Genomic DNA, 22564 nt, shown 5'->3' on the forward strand with positions numbered 1-22564 from the left:
AGCGATAAACCTTTTCTGAGGTAGTACCTTCTCTCCACTTCCAATCATGATCAAGTATGTGATTTGTACGATGAAACATTCAATATGGTTAACACATGAGCAAATATACTGCAGAAGTGAAAGGAAGGACAAAGTTCAGTCACACTAAGTCAAGTTTTTTAGAGTGAAAGACCAAGAAACACAAGAAGACAACCAGTCATATCGGATGTAAATGTTCTCATTGGCCACTTATCACAATGCATTCCAAGTATGTCTCTGATTAGATCACTTAAGATCCAAATTTTGGTTGGACAGAAAAATCTATAATTGTGGCTAAAAAAAATCTGCATTCGATACACATTCAGATGGCAGTAACTTGTGAAACAAGTGCAAAAAAAGAGGAGGGACAAATTAATTGGAAGGATAGGCAGGAATTGCAATGATAGTTAAGTCTGTTATGAAAATAAAATTTGACCAGTCAAATGCCACATTACGTTTTCATCCAATAATCATATCGCAAAACATTTCACTGATTATTATACGGTAATCATTTGACTCAGCTAAATATTTTTTTAACGAACAAGCATATTTTTTAATGCTTAAATTGTGAAGCCTGATTAGCAACCATGTAGCTATGAAGTGACAGTGAACTTCACCTAAATGGTCCAGAGCAGAAGTGCTCGAAGTACTTCCCTCTTTAGAAGTCAGCGCATGTAGTAAGGAGTTTGGAACAAATTTCTCTTGGGCAAACACCAAGATAACGATCAAGATTCTCGGTGCAAGCCTTTTACTGTGACAAAGGGTACTGTGGATGCCACCAGTCCACAAGCCTCACACTGTGAACTGGATCCAGCACAACCTGTGTGCTGCCATAATCGCCTCTTTTCCTTCCTCTTTGGATCGGCGAGTCCTGGAACACGAGACGAACGCGGTGATGGCGCATGTCCGTGCTGACATTGATTGTGAACTACAAAAACAGCAAACAGAGCAGACTTCATGAGATAAAATGAGAATAAATAAAATATAATAGAAAAAAAATACACAGAGATAAATGTCACATTTGAGGTGTAACCCATTTTCTGTAGCAAGAATTTCTAATAGCTACAGCAAAATCTAAATATCAAGGCAAATATAAAAGACACGAGATTATCAGACCCACCAAGGTAAGTGTCATGCCCATGACCACAGGAGTGAAAATGAAGTTGAACGTTGAGACTTGGAGCATGTAACAGTCCGAGTCCGAATTGGTGTGGACGTCTTCATACTGCTTAGGCATGCGCAAGGACTTTGCGCGGCCATTCTTCTTGTTTTGCTGCTCGGAACCAAAGATGAGATGAAGTAAACTGCCAAGCTTCAGTGTGGCTGTTTCTGACAAAACCCGTTACCTGCTTTAAGAACTTGAAGTTGAACTCCCACAATCCTTCTGGTCGAGTCCCAGTCATCCTTTTTATCCAGAACAATAAACACTGCAAAAGAAAAACAAAGTCATATATTCACTGCAATGAGAAACTGTAGATGCTAAAGAGGAGGATCACATTTGAGGGATTGATCATGAAACTAAACTAAAAACAAAAATTGCAAAATCAGAACGGTCTTTAGCATCTATGAGCAGGCTTACCTTGGAATTGAGCAAAGATGTGGGGGTAGATTCCGGGAAAGCAGGAATTTTGGAGACACGTGAGCTGAACGGCTCATACAAATGGAAAAGTGAGCGAATCACACGAGCCCTGAGGCTGCATGTTCTGTCAATGCAGTCGGGCTGGAGCCAAAACGGCAGGTCAACATCCATCCGGTAGTGTCTTTAAATGGGAGGAGAAATAGAACATCAAGTGTGTTATACCCGAACCACAACACAGCCAATACATTTTTGAATGTTAAGGTCAAACAATCTTACCTTCTGTACAGCCTGGTCCAAAAAACTGTGGTGCATGTGACCATCCATGCATTCCTACAGATGAGTGAGAATCTGCATACATCTTCAGGTCGAATATAAGAAGAAAGCATCAGCCAGATGTCCACCGGATAGTCCTGTCCATCGCTGCTTTCACGGCTCTCTGGAAGGGCGCAAACAGTGTGAATAAAACAAAGCCGCTTTCCACTTTTCCTCACACATATTGTGAGATCGTACCCTTTCTCCTCTTGCTCTTCTTCTTGTGGATTACTTTAGTTTCACCAATGCCATCTTCCTCTGCGTCCAGGTCATCGCTGCTGTCTAAACCATCTATTTTAATGTTCCCAGCAGACGAAAGGACTTCTTCCACAGCACCGTGAGATGCTTCCAGGCCACAGAGTAATTTGACTGAAAGGTAAAGCGGTGAAGCCGATTAGTTCATATATAAAAGGAGAAAAAAAATTGTGCAGCACTGTACAATTACCTTCTTTTTCAATTGCATTTGCAACAGCCTTTTTCACCCTACCAGACTTCACAACGGCCGGATCAGAATCAGCATAATCGGCCACAGTCACTGAAGGGGGAGTAAAAACTGCATAGTCACGCTGCATATTTCTTAAAGATAACATGCACAAGACCTTTGACCTATGTTTGACCTGTGAGCCACTTTAGCTCTAACACATGTTAGAACACACATGATCTATCTTACGCCATGCAATTTGGCCAACTCCCTAAAAATAAATCATTAACGTTTGCATACACTGTAAATTCTAAACTAAATTACAAAACTCCGAAGTGCTGAAGTTAAGATCGTTATTACTGAACCAGCGCTGTAGCGGCGGACGAGCTAGCTATGTTGGCTATAGGAAAAGTCAGTACAAACCCGACCTACCCGATTCCGAGCAGACGTCCACAGCCCGAAATTTCAGCCGTTTTCGGTTCCCTTTCTTGGGCATGTCGTCACTAATGTTCCGTGGACGCTTAACGTGGCTGCGAATCCAGCCATGGCTCTATGGCAAGCTGGAATAAGGAAAAATTAAAACAAATGAGAGAGATATTGAAAATAACCCCACCAGGATCTTCAGCCATCATGGAATGACGTAATCTAGTAAATATCGCGAGAGTACAGTTGTCTAATTCTGGTAGTGGTTCTTTTTTCCTGACATACAGTACCCACAAATTCAAACGTTGTTCATTATTAGATTATCTCTGTTTATTTAATTAACCTTTTTGCATTGTTTGTCGACGTTTAGTCCCAGTGGATACGCAAACATTATCTCGCTTGTGAAGATAAGCGGTGCAGAAAATGGTTGATGGATTGATGGATGAAAGTCCTAACAATGTCTTTTATTAGGGTTCCATCCCATTTAAGTTTAAGAGAGCCAGGCTCTCGCTTATCACGCAATAAACACTTTACGCAACTTTAGCCTAAAGGAGCTGTTTTATTGTGTTTTATAGTTGTATTCTAGTAAAGACAACAATCTGAGGTTGTCGACTTTCCCCACAACACTGTATACTATATGAAATATATGGCACAAGTTGAAACAGCAGTTAAGACTTGCAATATCGTCGTTTTAAATCTTCCGCATGACAGAATTCCATTTTCATAGGTAATCCTGCAGGGAGCGCTGTGCATCCAAGTGTGCAATCATGCACTGTGTTAATTAATGAGCGTGTGGCGGTGATGGAGCTACTGGGTCATAATCATGCAAATAGTGCTATATGAGTATACATTCACTCATGAAGCAGCAGACAAATGTGACCTTGTAAGTGTACAATACATCATGTAAGGTAGACGGGTTTTGTTACAAGTGATGTGTGTTTAAGCGGTGATGGTGCGTGTGTAGTGGGAGGGGGTGGAAGCAGAGAAGGCGGATGCAGATACAGTAAGACTCGATCACTCTCTGTCACACGCACACACACATACAGACACACACACACATTGACTGGCTCCAAGAGCACATCAGACGTTCTGTCACGGTTCTATTCTGGTATTTTGGAATTGTTCCGATGATCGCCGCCGTGCTCGCAGACACCGCCTCTCCGAGCGGCGGCGCGCCTGACCTGTCAATCACGGCACGCCGGGTTTGGTACATGTGAGCGAGGGAGTGCATGGAGCGCCGGTAAGGGCGGATCTGCTCACGGGGAGAAACGACGGTAGATGTGTTAACGAGGATGGAAGGTCGCCAGTTATCGCGTCATTGGGCTCCCACTGAATAGGTAAGAATTAAATGCATGATTGAAAGAAGACACTTGGCGCGTGAATATAAAGGCGCGCCCCCACAAATGCATGCTGCCTTTTTTTTTTTTTTTTTTTTTTTTTTGCTTATGGCCTCCACTCAGATGCTTAATGCTTAATTCATATGTAACACACGCACGCGTCTTGAACCGACAATCACGCCGCCTCTTCATTCAGCGCAGCAGAGATGATGTGCGAAGTGATGCCGACCATCAACGAGGGGGACTCGGCCGGTCCCCCGAGAGGACCCGGCAGCGTGCCGAATGGTTCCGAGCAGGAGGCCAACTTCGAGCAGCTGATGGTCAACATGTTGGACGAGAGAGACAAGCTACTAGAGTCCCTCAGGGAGACCCAGGAGACCCTCATCCAGTCGCAGACCAAACTGCAGGCGGCGCTGCACGAGAGGGACGTGCTGCAGCGTCAGATCAACGCAGCCTTGCCTCAGGTGAGGAGCAGACGGTCTCTGCATGGAAGGGTCCAGGTTCCTTACATTTATATTGCATGGTATATCTTCTTTGGCTAGGCAACTGTCAAGAATCCGGTTATTGGGGGATTTGGATCAGAGAGGTGATATAACTACAGATGAGTGGCAGTCTTCATATTGTGAAGAAAGATCACTATCATGGTAGCCCTGCTTTTAAAAGATTGTGTGAACTATTCAAGGCCAGTGATCAAGATGTATGAAAATAGGTCAAAAGGAATGAGTGGAGTTCTTCCACAGAGACAAATTGACTTCCCTCTGGTCACCATTTAGGATTGGGGTACATGTTAGAAATTTAAGCGCATGTTGAAATTATAAATGTACCATAGTTTATCATAATATAGTATATTCACTAACATTATGGTTTTAACCCTTAGCAAATAAAGCAGGCAGGGAATATGAAAACCATATTTACAATAACAAATGAAAAGGTTTGGAAAACCTTGCAGAAAATGGTCTTTCTCAAAAAGAATAAAAGTTATTTAATTTACAATTGAGTCTACCAATGAGACATCTAGTTTATAACTGTATTATGGCAGATAAATCTCTGAGTTACTTCTTGTGATGTTGCCGATGTAGGTCGTGACTGGCATCACGTTGCCTCTTTAATGGGTTGCTGTTTTTCAGCTCTTGATCATACTTTCCTGCATATGCAGCCAAGCTTAACTAACAAGAAATATAGAAAAGTCCGTTTGCTACTATCAGGCTTTGGCCCACATTTTGCATGGAACCCCTGCAGAGAAGAGACCAAGGCCCACCTCATCATTATCACATTCACTGCCAGCCCAGTTAAAATGAAACCTTGACATCTATAGCCGTCGATGGCAGTGAATGAGCGCCTATGGTGACCTGGCATATCTTTGACGGTAGAGCTGAATAAGCGCTGTTGCAGCCACCTAGCATGGCGACAATGAGGCCTCAGCACAAAATATTGTGTTATCCTCCAACCCTCAGGTCTAAACGTGTGGCGTGAGGTCACACCGAGCATGACGCTGTGCTGAGTGTGTGTATGTGTGATAGAGAGAGAGCGAGAAAGAACCATGCTGGAGATGACAGCATCGCTGCAGTCGCTTGTGGGAGAAACATGGCTGCTTGCTAGTGTACATCGCCCTGGGCTGCTTGCTTCCACACATGCACTTACGTGTGTGTGTTTGTGTGAGAGAGAATGTGTTTTTGTGTGTACCAGAGATAGAGAGAAAGGGGATGGGAAGAGGCTGTCATGCCTGTTTCCTAATCTTGCTTTAATGTGATGTGTAATTGTAGCAATAACGCAAGTATTAGTTATGATGTCATTCACCTCAGGGACATTACACATACATTGCAACTGGTATGCTTACTTATAAGCTGACTGTGCACACACACACTTCAAAACCAGGACTTGAAAGCACCAGCGTAAAGATGACGCCAGGTAAGTTTCTCAAACAGGTTCAGCGGAAAAAATGGGTCAGTTTTTATTGGGTCGTGATTTGTAGGAAGATATTTTTTGATCATCAAGCACTTTTTTGGCAAACATATTTGTTTGTCCATGTCTGCTGATGAATTTACGTCTTCTAAACAATAAGTGATGCAAATCTTTTGGAATTTATTCCAGGTTTGCTCTGCTTTGTTGGAGCAGGGGCATGTCTAGCCTTAACACATTTAAATGGTGTAAAAAAAAAGAGAATCGGATCACAGCTTTGGAAACACTGAATGTATTAGAGCGGTGTTGTGCTCCTTGTCGTAGCCGACGATGCCGTGTAACCTTTCGGTCGGAAGTGTCTCGATGTGATTTTCCTCTTCTATATTCACCGCCTTGTCTTCTAACATGCATCATCTACACCTACACATGTGTGTGTGTGTGATTTGACATTTCTGGGCCAGTGTGCTCCAAAAGAGTCAAGAAACACTGAAGGCAGAATATTACACAGACATAACAATACAGGGGACAAAAATATTTTGTTAGATCAATACCTTTGGTAAAGACAGATCACCCAACTGTGAGGCAGACGTGCTAAACATTAGTTCAGCATGCCTCATTTATAGTTATTCATTCTTTAAACACGTTATGCAAGCTACACGAATTCCCACTCTGTTGAGATCAGGCTATATAAATAAAAATGATAGCCCTGACTAAAATGTTTCATGTGCTGTATCATTCGGGTTTGCTCCTCAAAGTTTCTCATTTGAGTTGAAAATATTCCAACCAACAAGCCAACCGATGTGCCTGCTGAGATTGAGGTTGACACCCTTGCTCTGACTGCACCCATTTTTAATTGTTTTAATTTTCAGTTTCATTTAAAATCACTGTTTTTAACACAATGATATTGGGGTGTTTTTTTTTTGGTAGATTGTTTGTTTCCATGGCAACATTTAGAACCTGGAAACATTTGAAAATAAGGCTATTTACGTTTCTGTGCTGGAAAAAAAACAAGTGTGAAAAAGGAGTTTTAATGGTTTGATATTAGTTTGGAGTGTTGATTATGTGGCATTAGCTGGTTTTCAAGTGTGGAGCCCTGTGGGTAGCCTTGAGATTAGCAAGAAACGGTATGGCTGCTTTTCCAAATATTTAAAACACACATGCTGACTTCAGGAGAGTCTTCAATCCAGTTTTCATACCGCAGTAGTGCAATTTTTCACTTTGGTATAGAAGGCAATTTGTATTGTTAAAAGCTGTGTTGCCAAATACGGTAACGGCAGGGTGACTTTGGATCACTGGGTCGTTTTGTCTTTCGTTTGTCACCATCTATAGTTAGTTTTTTGGCCAGGCAACTTCAGAGTGATGACAGAATTCGAAGGGAATCCTGCGGCCTGTAGTTCACACTCTTTGCCGTTAGTTTTACAATGCCAAATCTTTCACGGCTCCAGAGCGAAGATTTATGATGGGGGCGGTCCCGTTTTCACCTTTATTCCGAGAACGGCTAACCACATAAGGTTATAAAAAGTTTGCAGTGTTCAGTCGTGTGTTTGTGTGTTGTGACACCTGTTCCGGTCAGATGCAACACTGGCTATTTTTTGCCAGCATACAAAGAGGACACACACACACACACACACACACACACATACGTTGCTGCCATTCCAAAACAACAACCATCTCTTGTATTGAATTTTAGTGGCTGTGCATACCATTTTGCCTGTGTATCATTAATAACACACAAATAGCAAGTAGATCTACATCAAGCCAAGTGAGGACCATGCAGTGTCTATTTGCTTGACTAATGTTGGTGAAAAATTATATAATGTACATATTGCACGATGATGTGGTGCATTCCAATTGGAAAATTATAACATTGGTCCCGGAGCAACAAAAAGTGGTTCTGTTTATTTATTATAAATATTAAATATGAGCTGCAAATAAATTCCCTACTTTGCAATGAAACATCTCTCACCTGGAGGAAAAGCATGCATAGCTGTTGCCGTGACGATGCAAATTTTTAAAAAAAGCTAAGCGTACTATTTTTATGATGGTTAGGCTGGTAAATGAGGTGCATTTATTTTATACCTTAACTGTGCTCAGAGCGTACTGAGTCAGAGCTAATTCGAATTACAGCATTTTAGCCCTGATTTTCTACTTGCCGGTAGCGTTTTGAGCTGGCAGACAGGAGGCACATTGGCCTCGGCTGCATTGACATGAGACGAGAGGCTCGCTGATGCGTCAGTGACACAATCCAGACGTCACAAGAGGTTTAGTATCCGGATCTAAAATGTTTAGGCCACCGTAAATTACCATTAACCCATGTAAATTTTGTCGTTTTCATTCTGAGTAATGCGTTTAGCAGGTTTAATATCGGCCTTGTTTTCTGGTGAACTTAGCTACAGGCTACTGTGAAGCAATAATAGCAATAGAGTCTATTAAATAATTGCAATAGTACAGGCACACACACACACACACGCATATACATATATATAAAGATGGCACAGGATAAAGTGTTAAAATGTGTGTGGCAAGGGAAAATCATAGGCTTCTCATTTGGCTCTGCAATGCAGTTCCTCCTATTGCGATAAGACTTTGTTTTGCTGTACATTATCCAGACTCTGTCATTTTGATTCCCACAGTAGTACTGGCAGGCAACTAACAGCTAGAAGCGACGTTTGGCTAACAGGGAAACAAACACACATGTCGGTGCTTGGTAAGGCTGCCAATACGCTTGACAGCTTAAGAGAATTAGTTTTTCTTTTTAAATAGTGCTAAATGAATGGCAGTATTCTCAAACCCTCAGAGGTGTAATATCTATTTGGTGTATTATAGGAAATCGGATGTGAATGTTGATTGACTGATTGGCAGAAGAGACACGAGCCCCAAAGAGATGCACGTTTGGGAGCCTCTGGCCACCACGTGAACTCACGTCCCAGAAACATTCTCTATTTCCAAATGTTACAATGTAATATTGATATGTCAGATTTTGTGAGTGAGCGAGCGAGCGAGCATGCCTACAGCAAGTGTTGTTTACACTTGATTGGTAGACGTAGCCTGAGACAATATTAGGGAGGTCACTCCAAAAACGTTTTTGTCCTCATTGGTGAGCTGCCGATTCCCAATCTTTTAGCTGTTACATAAGCACCAAACAGGGGAATTTGGGTTGATGTGGAGCAAAGTGGAGCGTAAAGTGAGCAGCTGAATGCCACCAAAAACCCTGTCAGAGGAAGAGAGGGAGACAGCGACAGAGAAAGGACAGAACGTGAGAAGTCAAAACAAAGGGACATGAAAATGTTCTCCAGGGTCTTCATTTTGCATTTTTAGGCTATTCTAACATCAGTGTTTTGAATTGGGACTTTTGGTACTTGTCAGACACAATGTATAGTTTGCATTCTGTGCTCCCTGGCCCCCCCTGTGGTTGGTCGTGAACTTGTAACTGTGCTTAGTCCGTGAGTGTCTTGTGTGAGTAGTGGCCAACAGCAGCGCCTTGACATCATTCTCATTTTCTATTTTTGCGTTTATTGTTCAATAAAAGCCTGAAAGTGCCGAGAGGGCATCACAGTACCTTAATGGCTCCATTTATTTGTATTCCACTTAAGCAGGGGTGTCATTGACACTCACTCATAACTAGTGATGAGACTCCAAAATCTTTATACCTCCAGCAGCAGCAGTCGACTATCGTCACATTCTTCTCTCTCCAGCATCTTGACAGTTTTACATAATATGTCACTCTCTTCTTCTCTGCAGCTCACAATTTTTTTCCTCTGATTGCAAGCTATTCAGTTTGATTCAGGACCTCCTTGAAGCTCTGTCCGACCAGGTCACGCAGCCTTTAGCGCCCCTGAGTGCTAACGGATTATAATTGTGGATTGCTATCACCGCCATGCTGGCCCTGTCGCGCCATGACTTCGGCACGCCATCTTTTAGTTGCATCCATCCTTCATTCCTTCCGTCCCTGTGCCAGTGCCATCTGGCTCTCGGCACCAGGCACATTTAACTCAGTGGGGTGCCAATTTGTCCCCTCTGCATCATGGGAGATCAAGTGAGGACCGTGGGAGAATGATAAACAATATAGATTTAAAAACCGCTGAACAGTAATACTGTAACTGTATGTCTTCTGGATACTGAAATATACAGTTCATAAAGTGCATCTCCAGTACATGCACACACACGAGAGGACATCTTGAAGACCCAACATTTTTTGTAACCAGTAAAATGTGGCATCAGAGGCTAAAGTCCGTAGTTGAACCGTTAAAGGGATTTCAAGATCTTCATAATGCTAAATGCGCTCCATGAAATACAGTTTGTCAGAGATGCACCCCCCCCCCCCCCCCACCAGCCCTGCCCACCGACTAGCCCCCATTCTGCTACCACACACAAACCACTCAGTGAGAGCGTGACATGCAAGTTAAATAGAGGATTTAGGAGAAGGACACAGAGTTACAAGACATACAGTTTAGCTAGTTAGCGAAAGGCTGACATTGAACATCTTTCGTTGGTGGATGTAAAGTGACAAACATCGTTTTTCCCACGTCACATTATATTTCATGTCTGATTGTATGATAATTATATCATAACGGACATTTTGGATTGCAATTTGTGTGCAACTTGCTCGATGCATCCTTCACACACAAGCCGCATGGGGATGAACTCGCACGATGACTTGCTGCTTGCACACTAAAGTGTCTCTCCTGATGCGAATGAGATATTAGCCACTTGAAAGTAAAGTCATGGCCGGTCACACACCAAATTAATCCATGTTCTGAGGGTCGTCTGTGATAAATAGAAGATGACATGAGCTGACTTTGCTGCAAAGACCTCGCTATGGTTTGATTTGAAAACAACTTTGTGTGCACTCAAGTCACATTTCCTGAAAAGCACTTTTGTCATATTTGTAAAAACTCTCAATATAAACCTCACAGTACCACGAGTGAATCAAGGTAGGAAAATATCAGTACTCTCGAGCTCCTTTTGGTAAACACACACGCAGACTCTGTGAAAATCAAATCTCCACGTCAACCAACAGTGCTGCGTCCTCTCGCAAGCATGCAAGCTCGCACTCTCGGTTTCTCTCGCTCTCTCTCTGCCTTATCAGCGGCGTTGGCTGTAAGCGTGCGCGCTGAGAGGCCTATTAGTTAGCTATCGGTCTGTCAGATAAAGCTGCATATCTCTTTGCTCACTCACACGGCTTTGCTCCGACTCCATAAGGTGGGCAGTGTACGTTCGTGTGTCAACGTGCGCAGAGATGTCCTTTAGCTACTGCAAGTGTGCAATGAATCGACCCAAATCAGCTCATTACACTAAGCGCCATGTCTCCATCATAGCCTGAGAGCATGATTTTCAAATGAATTTCTGGATGGGTGTTTTGCAAACAAACACTTTCTCTCGATGGAACAGGGAAAGTGATTCTATAAACCAAACTAAGATAGTCAAGTTAGCACTCGGGCTAACACATTTAGCATAACGGCTTTTGTATTCATCTCTGCGTGTGAATCTCATTGGAGTTTGACTCCATCAATGTGTCCACTTGCAAAAGAGCTCAATTGTAAATGAGCGATGAAGGGGAGGAGCCTGTAGTTGCGTTACATAAAGGTCACTTGAAGCTGGCATCTCTTATCGCCCACCAACCCTCCTATCCAAGCTCCTTCCAACACACACACTTCCGCAGCCATCTCCATGTTTCCTCCTCATCTATATCCAGTTTCCCCTTGCACCCTTTTGTCATTGTGAATTGTTCCTTTTTGCTTACTCCAGTTTCTGCGCTTCTCAGCTCTCAGTCTGCAAATACGAACATTTCCGCATCTTGTGTCACTCACCGGATAACCACTCTAGTCTTTCTCCTTTCCGTGAGAAGAGTAATGGGGGGGTGGGTACCCTCGAGGGAGTGCACACTCAGTCACTGCAATCTTGTGTTTTAATTGCTCTGGTCTGGATTCTGATGTGAAATGTGAAAATGTATTTGTCTGTAACCGCATAGCGACATCACACCGTTGATATGCATGGAGTAAATTGTTGCAGCAGATTCTCCCATTTAAACTAACAATCCACCTGAGCCTTTTCACATTAACACTTAATGCTGCACTTTCTCCTGATTGCAAACCTCTCTTGTAAGAGCCGCTTAAGTCTGTCCAGTTTGGCTGATTTAGTGCGCTTCAAGCGACAAACCCTGGGGACAACTCTGCATGTGTGATTCAAATCTCTTTTTCTTTTAATAAAAATTCAAATCAGATTTTTTTTTTTTAATAACATAAAACATTAGCATGTGATCAAGAATAATAAAAGCTGTTCTTGCTCATTTGTGCCAAGTCAGCACAAACAGCATATTCCATCATCTGTCAGTATTGTCAGGTTATTTTTAATCCCCTCATTTGTCATAATCAACTCTTCTTTCCCCTCTGTCTCAAATTACACCGATTTACCGTATGTTGTTATCTTACACACGAGCGCACAAGATCCCAATAGGAATACACCCGTCATCCAGCTGGAGCATGTTTAATGCTGACCCAGTGGGATACAAGTCCCTTCAGAATTCCCCCCCTGCCTCACCCAAGGGCACCGTGGGGTCGTTTTCCGCAATCACACACATTAAGCACACACAATACATGTCAAATCATCTGGCCTCACACCTCCCGTAACATCAAACTGTCAATCAGGCTCCATCCGTCAATGCGTGTGTGTCCATGTGCAGACCTTTCTCTTACCACCTCAACCTCTTAAAGCGCTGCACATTTGGTTTCCATGGAAACGGGAGGCTGGGGGTGAATGTTGACTTCCTGACACCTTCTGTCTCATGGGATGCCAACTGTCAGCAACACTGTGCAGTTAATTTAAGCTAGGCGGCATGTGATGAGGTAACACAAAGCAAACGTGTCTGTTTCAAAGATGCTCTCATTTTTTTCACATATTTTAGCGTGTGCGCTTGTGCGCTTGCGTGTGTATCTGGCACATGCAGCTTCAACCTTGGTGGTTGGTTCTGATCGGCTGCCAAAGCTGAGCCTACTCAGTGTGTTAGTGTGTCTGGCTGGAGATCAGTGTGAAGGAATTCCCTGTTCAATGCAGTAGGAAGGATGAAAGACGTGCTTAACCAAAGACAAGAATGAAAAGCTTCTGTATCGTTTGTTTCATTTGTCTCACTCGGTGAGGAAGGCAGGAACTTCAATGGCGGTAATGTGGTGTGTGTGCTTGTGGGGTCAAGATTGCTAACAAGATCATTACCAACTAAAGACAATGATGGACCAGAATGCAACTTTGAGTCCCTGCATCACAACATACCACACCCACTGTTGCCATGGTTGTCGGCCCTTGGCAGCAGTGTGCGTGTGTGTGTGTGTCCGTCCTAGTGAGTGGTGTTCCTGGATGACATCATACAGTAGCTTGCTGAGAGGTTCGACTGCAGGCATCTACAATATTTATAGACCCCCCCTTAGTACAGATGAGCTCACTCCGTCACTGTGTGACTGGCCCGGCTTGGCACATCTACGACCAGCAAAGTGGCCAAGCAAAGTCATCACGCAAGCTAAGCCACACCTAAATTTGCCACCCTTAGTATGACTTCAGGTGCATCATGCTTACATGCACGAAACAAACTCTGAGGATGGAACAGTTCCGTGCAGTTGGGGGATTATTGAAATGAAAATATAAGACACACAAACATTTATATACCCAGAAAAAATGAGCTGCCACCGCATGAGTCATAAGGACTCATACTGGTTCTTAGTGAGGGATTAAACCAGCGGGAAAATAAGGGGCCGCTACAGTAACTACACACAACACATTTATGCAAACACATGCGCACTGAAATGACCTCGTTCCTCCTAAACATGTGCATACCACTCTCACAGGCTTTAAATCCCCATTTCTCAAAATAAACAAAATCATCTCCATGGGACAGTGTGTGAGTGTGTATGTGTGGAATCCATCACCAGATCACAAGGACCCAGATGATTTATTTATGAAATGTGATTTTTCTTCTGCTGCTTTCTTGCCTTATAACTCACATGCACGCGCACACACCCAAAAAAACGATTTGCCTCTAATCTGGTTCATAGTATGACGGCCATTCTGTCTGTCTGTGTGTGTGGTTGTGCTCCAAACGTACTGGTTCTGTGTACGACCCACAATAGTAGCCGCCAAGCCCCAAATAATTGCCAGCTTCATGACGCAATTGGATAAATAATCGCCTTATATTGAAACATCCTTTTTTTTCCCCCCTCGAGCAAAATAGGTGATGTCACTGTCACAAGGTGGCAAATTGACTTTCCTTTGACTGATACCAGCACTTGAAAATATCTTGACTCAAGCTCCATCTGTAAAGTTGCCATTCAGAAACAAAAAAAATATCTTATTGTAAATGTATAAGACTATATTAATATGAAATATTACCCAAGTCCCAGTTTAATATGCATCGCTCCTTTTGGCTTCAATATCTGAGTCAGGCGTCCTGCTGTGTATGTTTGTGTGCGTGTGCATGCATTTCCTGAGCGATACAAAGACGAGTATTTTAGGAACCTGTGTGTGTGATAGGAAAGTATTGCAACACACACACACGTCTGTCGCACGCTCGCTGACACTCCCTAAAGGCTGTGATGTTGAATGTGCACATTTATGAGGTTCCACTGGCACGCCATATATTTTGAGAGGAGGCAGAGCAAAACGAAGTAAAATCGGGGAATATGTGATGGATGAGTAAGGCAGAATAATTCATTAAACTGAGGGCCTATCACACCCCAAGAGGAAATGCAACACTTTGAAAATGTGTGTTAATAAGCAAAGCTGGGTTTTGAGTATATTTTTTCTGTCCCTTACCTTTGTCGCCACGGTTTAGCCATTGAAAGCTTACTAGTGACTCACACACACATTTGTGTTGAGTTACATCCTGCCATTGCAGTTTTACAGTGTGAAGGTCAAGGGCAGCATGCCTGACCTGCACACACACAAACACACCTCTTCCTGTTGTTGCGGTGTGTGAGAGTCGATCATTAAGAATGATACAAGTGAGGAGACACATTTGGAGGAGTTTGCCTTATTTACTCTTTGATTCAATATAATTCCCATTAATATGTAAACGGCTGTCTGCTGTTTCCTTTGTCTGACATGATTCACTTTCATCTGCAAAGCTCACAGATTGAGCGAGTCAGTCTCATGTGTACATGTGTGTCGTTTTGTGGAGTCTTCGGCGGTTGCCTGAGACTGTTCCTCGGTGCTACTGCATATTTAAGCAATCAGCCAGACTTGTTTGGATGCAACTGGGTGGTGAGCAGGAACCGTTTGTTTGTAAATTAACAGGGCCTAAATTATGTCGTTTTATTTAGATGCGCAACAATGAAAGGTGGTTATAAATAGAAACATTTCTGGGACAGACTATTTGTTGAACTTCTTGGCACAGATTTTGCTTGTGTGCATCTGTTGCAATGGCTGTATGGTCCCAACGCCACGCTGGGATGGAGCAGGACGTGGAGAAAGAGAGACTGAGTGAACTGAGCGGTGAGGGCGACAGGGGAGGGAAACAAAGCTGACATGGCTGCTTTAAACTGGCGGGATGGCTCTGGAAACAAATCATTCTGCATGGCAGAAGGATGAAAGCAACAACCACTACGCAGGGAACATTACCTTGGGCTTTTCTTTTTAATGCACTGCATTACTTAATAGCGCTTTAATGGTGATAATGGTAATGTAGCTACTTTATTAGCTGTTATTCATAGTTGTTCTTTGCAGAGGATAAAGAATACACATGCCTGTGAGTATTTATTTTATATATATGTTTATTTTATATATATATAGACATATATGAATATTGATTTTTATATGTTTAGTATCATATTTTTCTATTTGTGTTATTTATTTATTTATTTATTTATTTATTTATTTATTTATTTATTTATTTATTGGCACGCCAATGCATTATACCACGTGGTCGATGGGGTGGAGATGATGAAGATGATGGGGGAAGGGTTTTGTGGGCTTGTCCTCTGACTCCCATGCTCTCTATATATAAAATGGCTGCTTTCCATGGAGTGAAGGTTCAGATGAGATCATGACTGCATGAAAAAAAGGTCTCTGGAGTGGATCAAGTGTGAAAAGAAGAGTTGTTTGGTTTAGAGGAGAAAAACATGAGATAAAGACAATTTTGTGTGAACGAATGACAGGCTAGAATAAAAGAGTACTTCCATTTTGGTGAATTCTCAAATGTGTTAACCTTTGTTGCTGTTTTGTCACAAGTAGGTGTGCATAATTGCATGGATTTTTTTCCCAAACCATCATCCTTTTTACACATGCTGTTTTAAAGTGTGGCTTGTGAGTACCTTGCGGCCAGTAGGAGCCACTGTCTCCCTACAAAGCTGGACAGGAGCGGCTCCTGGTCCATTTAGTTGCAGAGTGGAACCACACTGAGGCTCCGGGGTACACTGTGATGCTGTCAGCTCACGGTGGAAGTCAGCACGATCACTAAAGGACGTTATGCTGTGCTGCGACTTGTCTGTCTCACTAATTCACCCTGTCTTGCACAATCACATACCGCTTTCTCAGCGGAGGACCCTTGCAAGGTGCAAGCAAGTCGACTTGTTGTCAGGAACTATTTTTGTTTCTTTTTCTACAGAACAGCAGCATATTATAAGTTATGTCTTGATGAGTATTTAATTAAAAGCTTGGATGATACTAACTATTGGATATAGTTTTGAAATGAACACAATATGAATCAAAAGACAGCAATGTCAGTTATACAAATTGATCCTGTTTTCATCACAATGTCATTTTACTAAGAATGTGGACAATACGCTTCTTACATCATTTAATTCGTTTTACTGCCATTGTTTGTACTCAGCCTGTCGATTATATCCCTTGCGGCGAGCTAAAGAGTAATTGAAATAGCCATATTGTGTGTTTATCAGATTGGAAGCCATAAAAGCTGTGCATGTTAACATGAGCCAAATGTTGAGCAGAAATGGGCCGTTCGCTTGGTTCTCAGTATCATTGTGGACTCCAGCTTGTTGCAATTGAGGTATTTTAAGATGAACCCTGTTTGAACTTGAAGTACACCCAACACAGCAGCCCCAGCTAGCCCGAGTTCTCTTCTAACTAGGCTCAAAGTGACACGCGTTGTTTGCAGACATTGGCTGATTATTGTTGAGACTAGAAAAACTCCGCAAGCGCTTTCAGACTGCAGTCAAGCACTTTGAAAATCCACTGGGAGCGGAGGGACATTTAGAAATAGACAAAAATCAGGAGGCACAGCAGTGTCATAATGGATGAAAATAGAGCTCTTCAATTTGGCTTAAGTGAGCAGTGACTTGGCTTTTTATTATGAGGAATAAATCATGATCATTATGAGTGTCAGTTTCAATTCATTTATTTTTAAAGGGTAGATGTTGTATAGTTGTCACACACTTACCTTAAAACGTTGTATACAGCTGTTGCTCTTACCTTGTTGAAGATGGAGGAAGAATTTCCAACATGGAGGCAAGCAGGCAAAGGTAGAGCGGCGATGGCAGGCAAGCAGGTGGAAAACAGATGCAGCCAATCCAAATTGTTTGTAATCCAACTAAGGCTAAATAATCTGAATTTCAACATAAAAGGTTCTAAGAAGTAAACTCAAGTTTGTTTTCCAAGTCGAAAGTTCCTAAATTCCAAAAGATACAAGTTTGAAGTGGTAAAATAAAAAAAACTATATCACTACTATCTACCTTTGCCTAACTGAGACTGACTGAGCAGCCATCTTTACCTGATCAGGTGCCTGATCAGGTGACTGACCAGGTGACAAAAGGCTGTGTCAAAATAAAAGTCCACCACCCAAGGCCAGCCAATCTTAACCAAAATTAGAGTTTGAGCTAAGGAAATTAAATTGGCTGCAACATTCGCATTTTTATTTATTTATTTTTGCCTTCTCTACTCTAATTTTTGTGCAATTCTAATCAAATTGCACCATTTGGCACTTCGATTGTATCCGTTTATGTGTGCAAGCATTGGTGCTCGTGTGTGTGTGACAGAACAGGTGGCTGGTGCTTTCCTCCATCAGCTGATCACTACCAGCACCCCCCCCCCCCCCCCCCCCCGCCCCGCTCCCCCCCATCCTCTCAATTTTGTCTTTCTCTCTGATCAAAAAAACCTAAATGTACCTCAATCCCCTTTGACTCAGCCTGCCCTTATTTCACTCTCTCTCCTCACTCTCTCTCGCTCACCCGCTCTCAGGGCAGCCAACAAGAATGTCGTAGCGGTGTCGGAGGGCAGAGGGAATAACGTTAGGGAACAGCTTGTGAATCGACTTTCCGCCATCCTCTCTCGCTCTTTCTCTCTCTTTTCATGGGGGTTGTGTTTGAGCGATCTGCTATGTTGAGCCTCCATCATGAAGCCAACGGTGAAGATCCACCTTCAGAATGGGACCCACTTTAATACCTACATGTACCAGGTAGGGAATGGCGTGCAAAGTTTGGATATGGAGCAGTGAAGGATGATCTCCAGTGGAAAGAAGTCACATGTCGTTGGCTGTATTGATGTACTTTATTTAGGACTGTCACATGGCCTCTTTTTGTCCTTTTCTCCCTTTCCCAATTTTCACTGCATGTTTTAGTCAGCCTGCCATGAAATGATTGAAGTTTCAAAGAAATGCAGAAAGAAGTTGCTCCACCAAGGCTTCTCTCCAGTTGATGTGGGTGCTTGTATCTTGTCGTGTTCCGCTTCAACAAAACGACAAACTCAATATGTCGCGCAATGAGTGGGATTCTTTCTGCCTACGTGTTTGTTGCACACAAACTGATGCACAACAAAAAGTCTTTGTGTTTCTCCTCTCGGCCGAGGAGAGGAAGACTTCCCCTCGTGACCTATCTTTCCCTGTCCTTCTTTACGCTGTCGGTTTTGTTTAATGAAGGAGCGCTGGGACACATGAATGGATGCTATTCTGGTCTCAGGCCTTCAATGCCTACAGAGGTGAGGCTTTGACAACTCGATAACTTCTGCACTTGAGTAAAGCAATGTTGTTACAAGGAGAAGAAAGATTTTAATTAGACACAAAGTATTATCCTCACATGCAGTTTGTTTCATATACTCTCAGAGTTCTTTTAAGTCAGTTTAAGTCTCTCAAGTAACCTAAGTCAGCATTTCAATAGACTTTGGAACAATACAATACAAGTTGACTAGTTTTGACATTCGGCTTTTTGTGACTAGTTCATCAGGTTAAAACTATGAGGCCTTAAATGGGATCCCTGCTGGACACCACTTAACAAATTAAAACCTTTATACTCTGACTGATAAGCACTCACAGTCACATTTTTCAGGCAATAATGCCCCCAATTCATCCAACATATTGGAAGCCGGAGTACCAAAGGAGAACTTTCCTGAGTTTTAAACGTTACATTCTTTGGGTGAAAATTTGAAATGTTGCATCCAATTTCTCCTTCTTGCATAGAAAGTGTCTCAGTGGCCTTGTGCATTTTTTGCATGTGTGAACATCTGCAGTCGTTTGATAAAACTTGCTGTTGGTATCCTGCTCAAACACTTTTTTCGATGCCCTGTTGCCATGGTAATGGAAGTGTGCAAGGCAGCAGCGTCATAGCAGCAGATAACTCACTACCTATTCACACCCAGGAAAAGTGTTAGGGGCAATTTGTTGTTTCTGAAATGCTGTGAGAGAGAAGATTCTAATTTATTTACGTAGGTTGTATGAATCATCTCTTGACCTTTATTTTTCTCTTCCTTCATTCAAGTTAGTGGGGCATTCCCATTTCTTTTCTCATTCTAGTCTGAAGTCAAAGATAATTTTGGAGACCCTGAAAGTGGTGCAGACATCATATTTATTATATATTTTGCCATATTATATATATATATATAAGCACATCAAATCGCTCAAATTGTTGATTTGTGGAATGAAGCTCAATTTAAAAGTGAATATTCTGGACTTTTCAGGAAATACTGAATGGGTGAGTTTGGTGATGCAGGTTAAACTCCCCACATTAGCAACCTCTCAGCAAATGAGGAAAAACATCAATTCACTGAATACCAAATACACACACACACACACACACACACACACACACACACACACGCACACACACACACACACAAAGGATAAACACTATTATGAAAATATATATATTTATATATATATTTGGGGGATTGTATGTGCCTGATTGAAGCTTTTTTTTTTTTATCCAGCTGCACTCCAATTTCTCTCTCTCTCTCTCTCTCTTGCTACACACACACACACCCTCTGACACACACTTTTTTTTTTCATCCTTTAATCCCAAACTGCTTAAGGAAGCGAAAGCGAGCAATCCTTTTACAATGTCTGGGCTCAGCAGTGTTCGCTCCCTGCTTGCTATCTCACAATGTGGTTGGAGGCTGAAGCCCAGAACCTTCTCTCGGCTCGGTGTGATATAGCCTCTGACAGATGTCGACGTCGCCTTGTCAGCCAGCTACGCTTCTTGTGAAGTAGAGGAAATATCATTGGAGCGCACGTGCTTCGAAGGGGTTCCGATTGTATCGTACGCACAATGATGCATCTTTGTGCCGAAGGGAAAAACCCTCCCGTGAAATTAAATGGAGATTTTTATTCCTCCAGACAGTGATGCATCGTTTTATGTTATATAGCGGGATAGATATTCAATTATGCAAGACTCCCGACAAAATGAATTGTTCATACCTTTCTGTGCTTATTTGTGTATTGGGAGAGCACATGTGGAGTGCTCCCAAAAGGCAACAGGATGAGGGGATGAACTAGCGAGTCAGTGGCCCGTCGAGCCTTTTTGCAGTGATTGAAAGAGACGGTGAGCGCCAACATCTGTTGGTGGATTTGGCCTGAGCTGCTGCGCACCCCTGTGGAATAACGCAAAGTCACTCAAACATGCTGACCTGTTTTCCCTTTCCTCACTTCCATCCCCTCAGTCACCTCATCCGTGTGTGCCCCCTTTTGGACTGAATTACGATGTAGTTTCATGAATCTAAGAAAAGGGGTTAGGCGTGACCTTTCAACGGATAGATGGATTAGATGGGCGTATAAATGTCAAAGAGGCTTTTGACAGATTCATTATCCAAATTTAAGCATAGCGAGAGTGCAGGATACATTCTGGTTGCTACCCCTCCTTTTATCACATTTACATATGAATTTAATAGCACATATGTTTATGCATCATAATAAATAATACACAAATAGAAACTACTAATGCGAGGCAGTTACACATGCCATGCGTGTTTGGTTCTGCCAGCGTATTTGTACAAATAAAGCTCAGCAAAACACCTGCTCTGTGGATATGAGTAAATAAAAGCTCCAGGCTACTATTGGATAAAATACAATTTTTTTTTTTTTATAATGCATACAGTTCAAAAGGGGAGACTATATTTATAGCTGATTCTGAATGACTTAATGACCTTGGCAGGAAGGCAGGTCACATTAAAATAAATCATTACCATAGAGGGTGAAGGTGTATGAACTGTAAGGTTAAGGAAGGTTAGAGGTAATTTAAGGTCTGGGTAAACTCCAGGAATTGATTTTGTATATGCAAAGATGTGTGTGTCTGTGCACGTGTGTGTGCTTCCTGAGACATGGAAGGAAAATCAGCGCAAGTGTTGCATTGTGCTCAAGCCACAAAAGCACAGCAAGAAACAAAACACTGAAACAAATAGAAGGTCATGAGTGTATTTTCCATTTGTGGCGCATTTGAGTCTGGATGGGTGGGATCAAACAATAAAAATAATTCTGGCTGCCTTCACAAACTATAAGTAACAATCTTGTTTGCAAATGTACGTAGCACTAAAGAATATTGTCACAAGATGTTGAGAGGTGAAACAATCTTAACCTCCGATGCATGTGTATTATGTAGGAGTTTGCCACACTTACCAAGGAGCTGAACATTTGTCGAGAGCAGCTGCTGGAGAAAGAAGAGGAAATATCGGAGCTGAAAGCCGAAAGGAACAACACCAGGGTACGTGTGCATGAGTGGTTTTGTGTGATTGTGTCTGTGTGTGTGTGTGTGCTTATGTCAGCACATGTCAGATTGAACATAATATTCGCTTTGAATTTAATCCACAATACTCTTATGTGTGTGCTTCCGTACGTATTGTTAGGATAAAAAAAAGGTTTAACGTGGATTTATTGTGTGTGTGTGCATGTAGCTGCTTCTGGAGCACCTTGAGTGTTTGGTGTCTCGCCACGAGCGTAGTCTCAGGATGACGGTTGTGAAGAGGCAGCCCCCCCCACCATCTGGAGTCTCCAGTGAGGTCGAGGTCCTCAAAGCCCTCAAGTCGTTGTTTGAGCATCACAAAGCTCTGGATGAAAAGGTGAACCATTTCAAAGATTACTAGGACACTGTAACATGGAGTGGAAAAATGATCGTACTTAAGTATTTGTACTCCAGGACATTCCCAGACTGGTTGTAACACGAAAGCCTGTCTTGGTAAAATAAATTATTAGCCAAACTCAATAACATAATGTTAAAAATGATGTGTGTGTGCTGGTCAGGTGCGTGAGAGGCTTCGCGTGGCTCTGGAGCGGGTGTCCACCCTGGAGGGACAGCTGTCAGCTACCACACAAGAGGTGAAAATCTCTACACAAATTTAGTACACAGGAATTGTGTGTCCTGATGTCACCTTTGATGC

General features: G+C 42.5%; 2 protein-coding genes across 8 annotated transcripts in view; one reads left to right on the top strand and one right to left on the bottom strand.

Annotated features, from left to right (window-relative positions):
- Positions 1 to 134: 134 nt before the first annotated feature.
- tmem183a (transmembrane protein 183A) lies at positions 135 to 2979 on the bottom strand. The gene is made up of 8 exons (XM_049733881.2): positions 2763 to 2979; positions 2355 to 2444; positions 2108 to 2278; positions 1874 to 2033; positions 1598 to 1778; positions 1365 to 1445; positions 1139 to 1291; positions 135 to 946 (listed from the first exon to the last, which is right to left on the bottom strand). The coding sequence occupies exons 1-8, from the start codon at positions 2824 to 2826 to the stop codon at positions 767 to 769; spliced, it is 1080 nt and encodes a 359-aa protein (XP_049589838.1). The 5' UTR covers positions 2827 to 2979; the 3' UTR covers positions 135 to 766.
- A 742-nt stretch (positions 2980 to 3721) lies between these two features.
- Positions 3722 to 22564, top strand: part of ppfia4 (PTPRF interacting protein alpha 4) — a 30614-nt gene continuing 11771 nt past the window's right edge. For 3 of the 7 annotated variants that reach the window (XM_049733857.2, XM_049733860.2, XM_049733861.2), the window contains exons 1-5: positions 3722 to 4090; positions 4287 to 4554; positions 21790 to 21891; positions 22082 to 22246; positions 22428 to 22502. In XM_049733857.2, coding sequence (XP_049589814.1) covers positions 4297 to 4554; positions 21790 to 21891; positions 22082 to 22246; positions 22428 to 22502 — 600 coding nt within the window. In that variant the 5' untranslated portion in view covers positions 3722 to 4090; positions 4287 to 4296. Of the gene's footprint in view, positions 4091 to 4286; positions 4555 to 18143; positions 18384 to 21789; positions 21892 to 22081; positions 22247 to 22427; positions 22503 to 22564 lie in introns of those variants that run through there. The other 4 variants (XM_049733859.2, XM_049733864.2, XM_049733858.2 and 1 more) reach the window with 3 other exon arrangements.

The sequence above is a fragment of the Syngnathus scovelli genome, chromosome 11 (genome assembly GCF_024217435.2).
Source record: "Syngnathus scovelli strain Florida chromosome 11, RoL_Ssco_1.2, whole genome shotgun sequence".
In the NCBI taxonomy this organism is placed as follows: Eukaryota; Metazoa; Chordata; class Actinopteri; order Syngnathiformes; family Syngnathidae; genus Syngnathus; species Syngnathus scovelli.

Coding starts and splice junctions, on each gene's coding strand:
- tmem183a (XM_049733881.2), bottom strand. CDS start 2,826: ATGCCCAAGAAAGGGAACCGAAAACGGCTGAAATTTCGGGCTGTGGAC. Junction 2,034..2,107: donor GAAGAGCAAGAGGAGAAAGG/GTACGATCTCAC, acceptor GCGCCCTTCCAG/AGAGCCGTGAAAGCAGCGAT. Junction 1,779..1,873: donor TGGACCAGGCTGTACAGAAG/GTAAGATTGTTT, acceptor TCCCATTTAAAG/ACACTACCGGATGGATGTTG.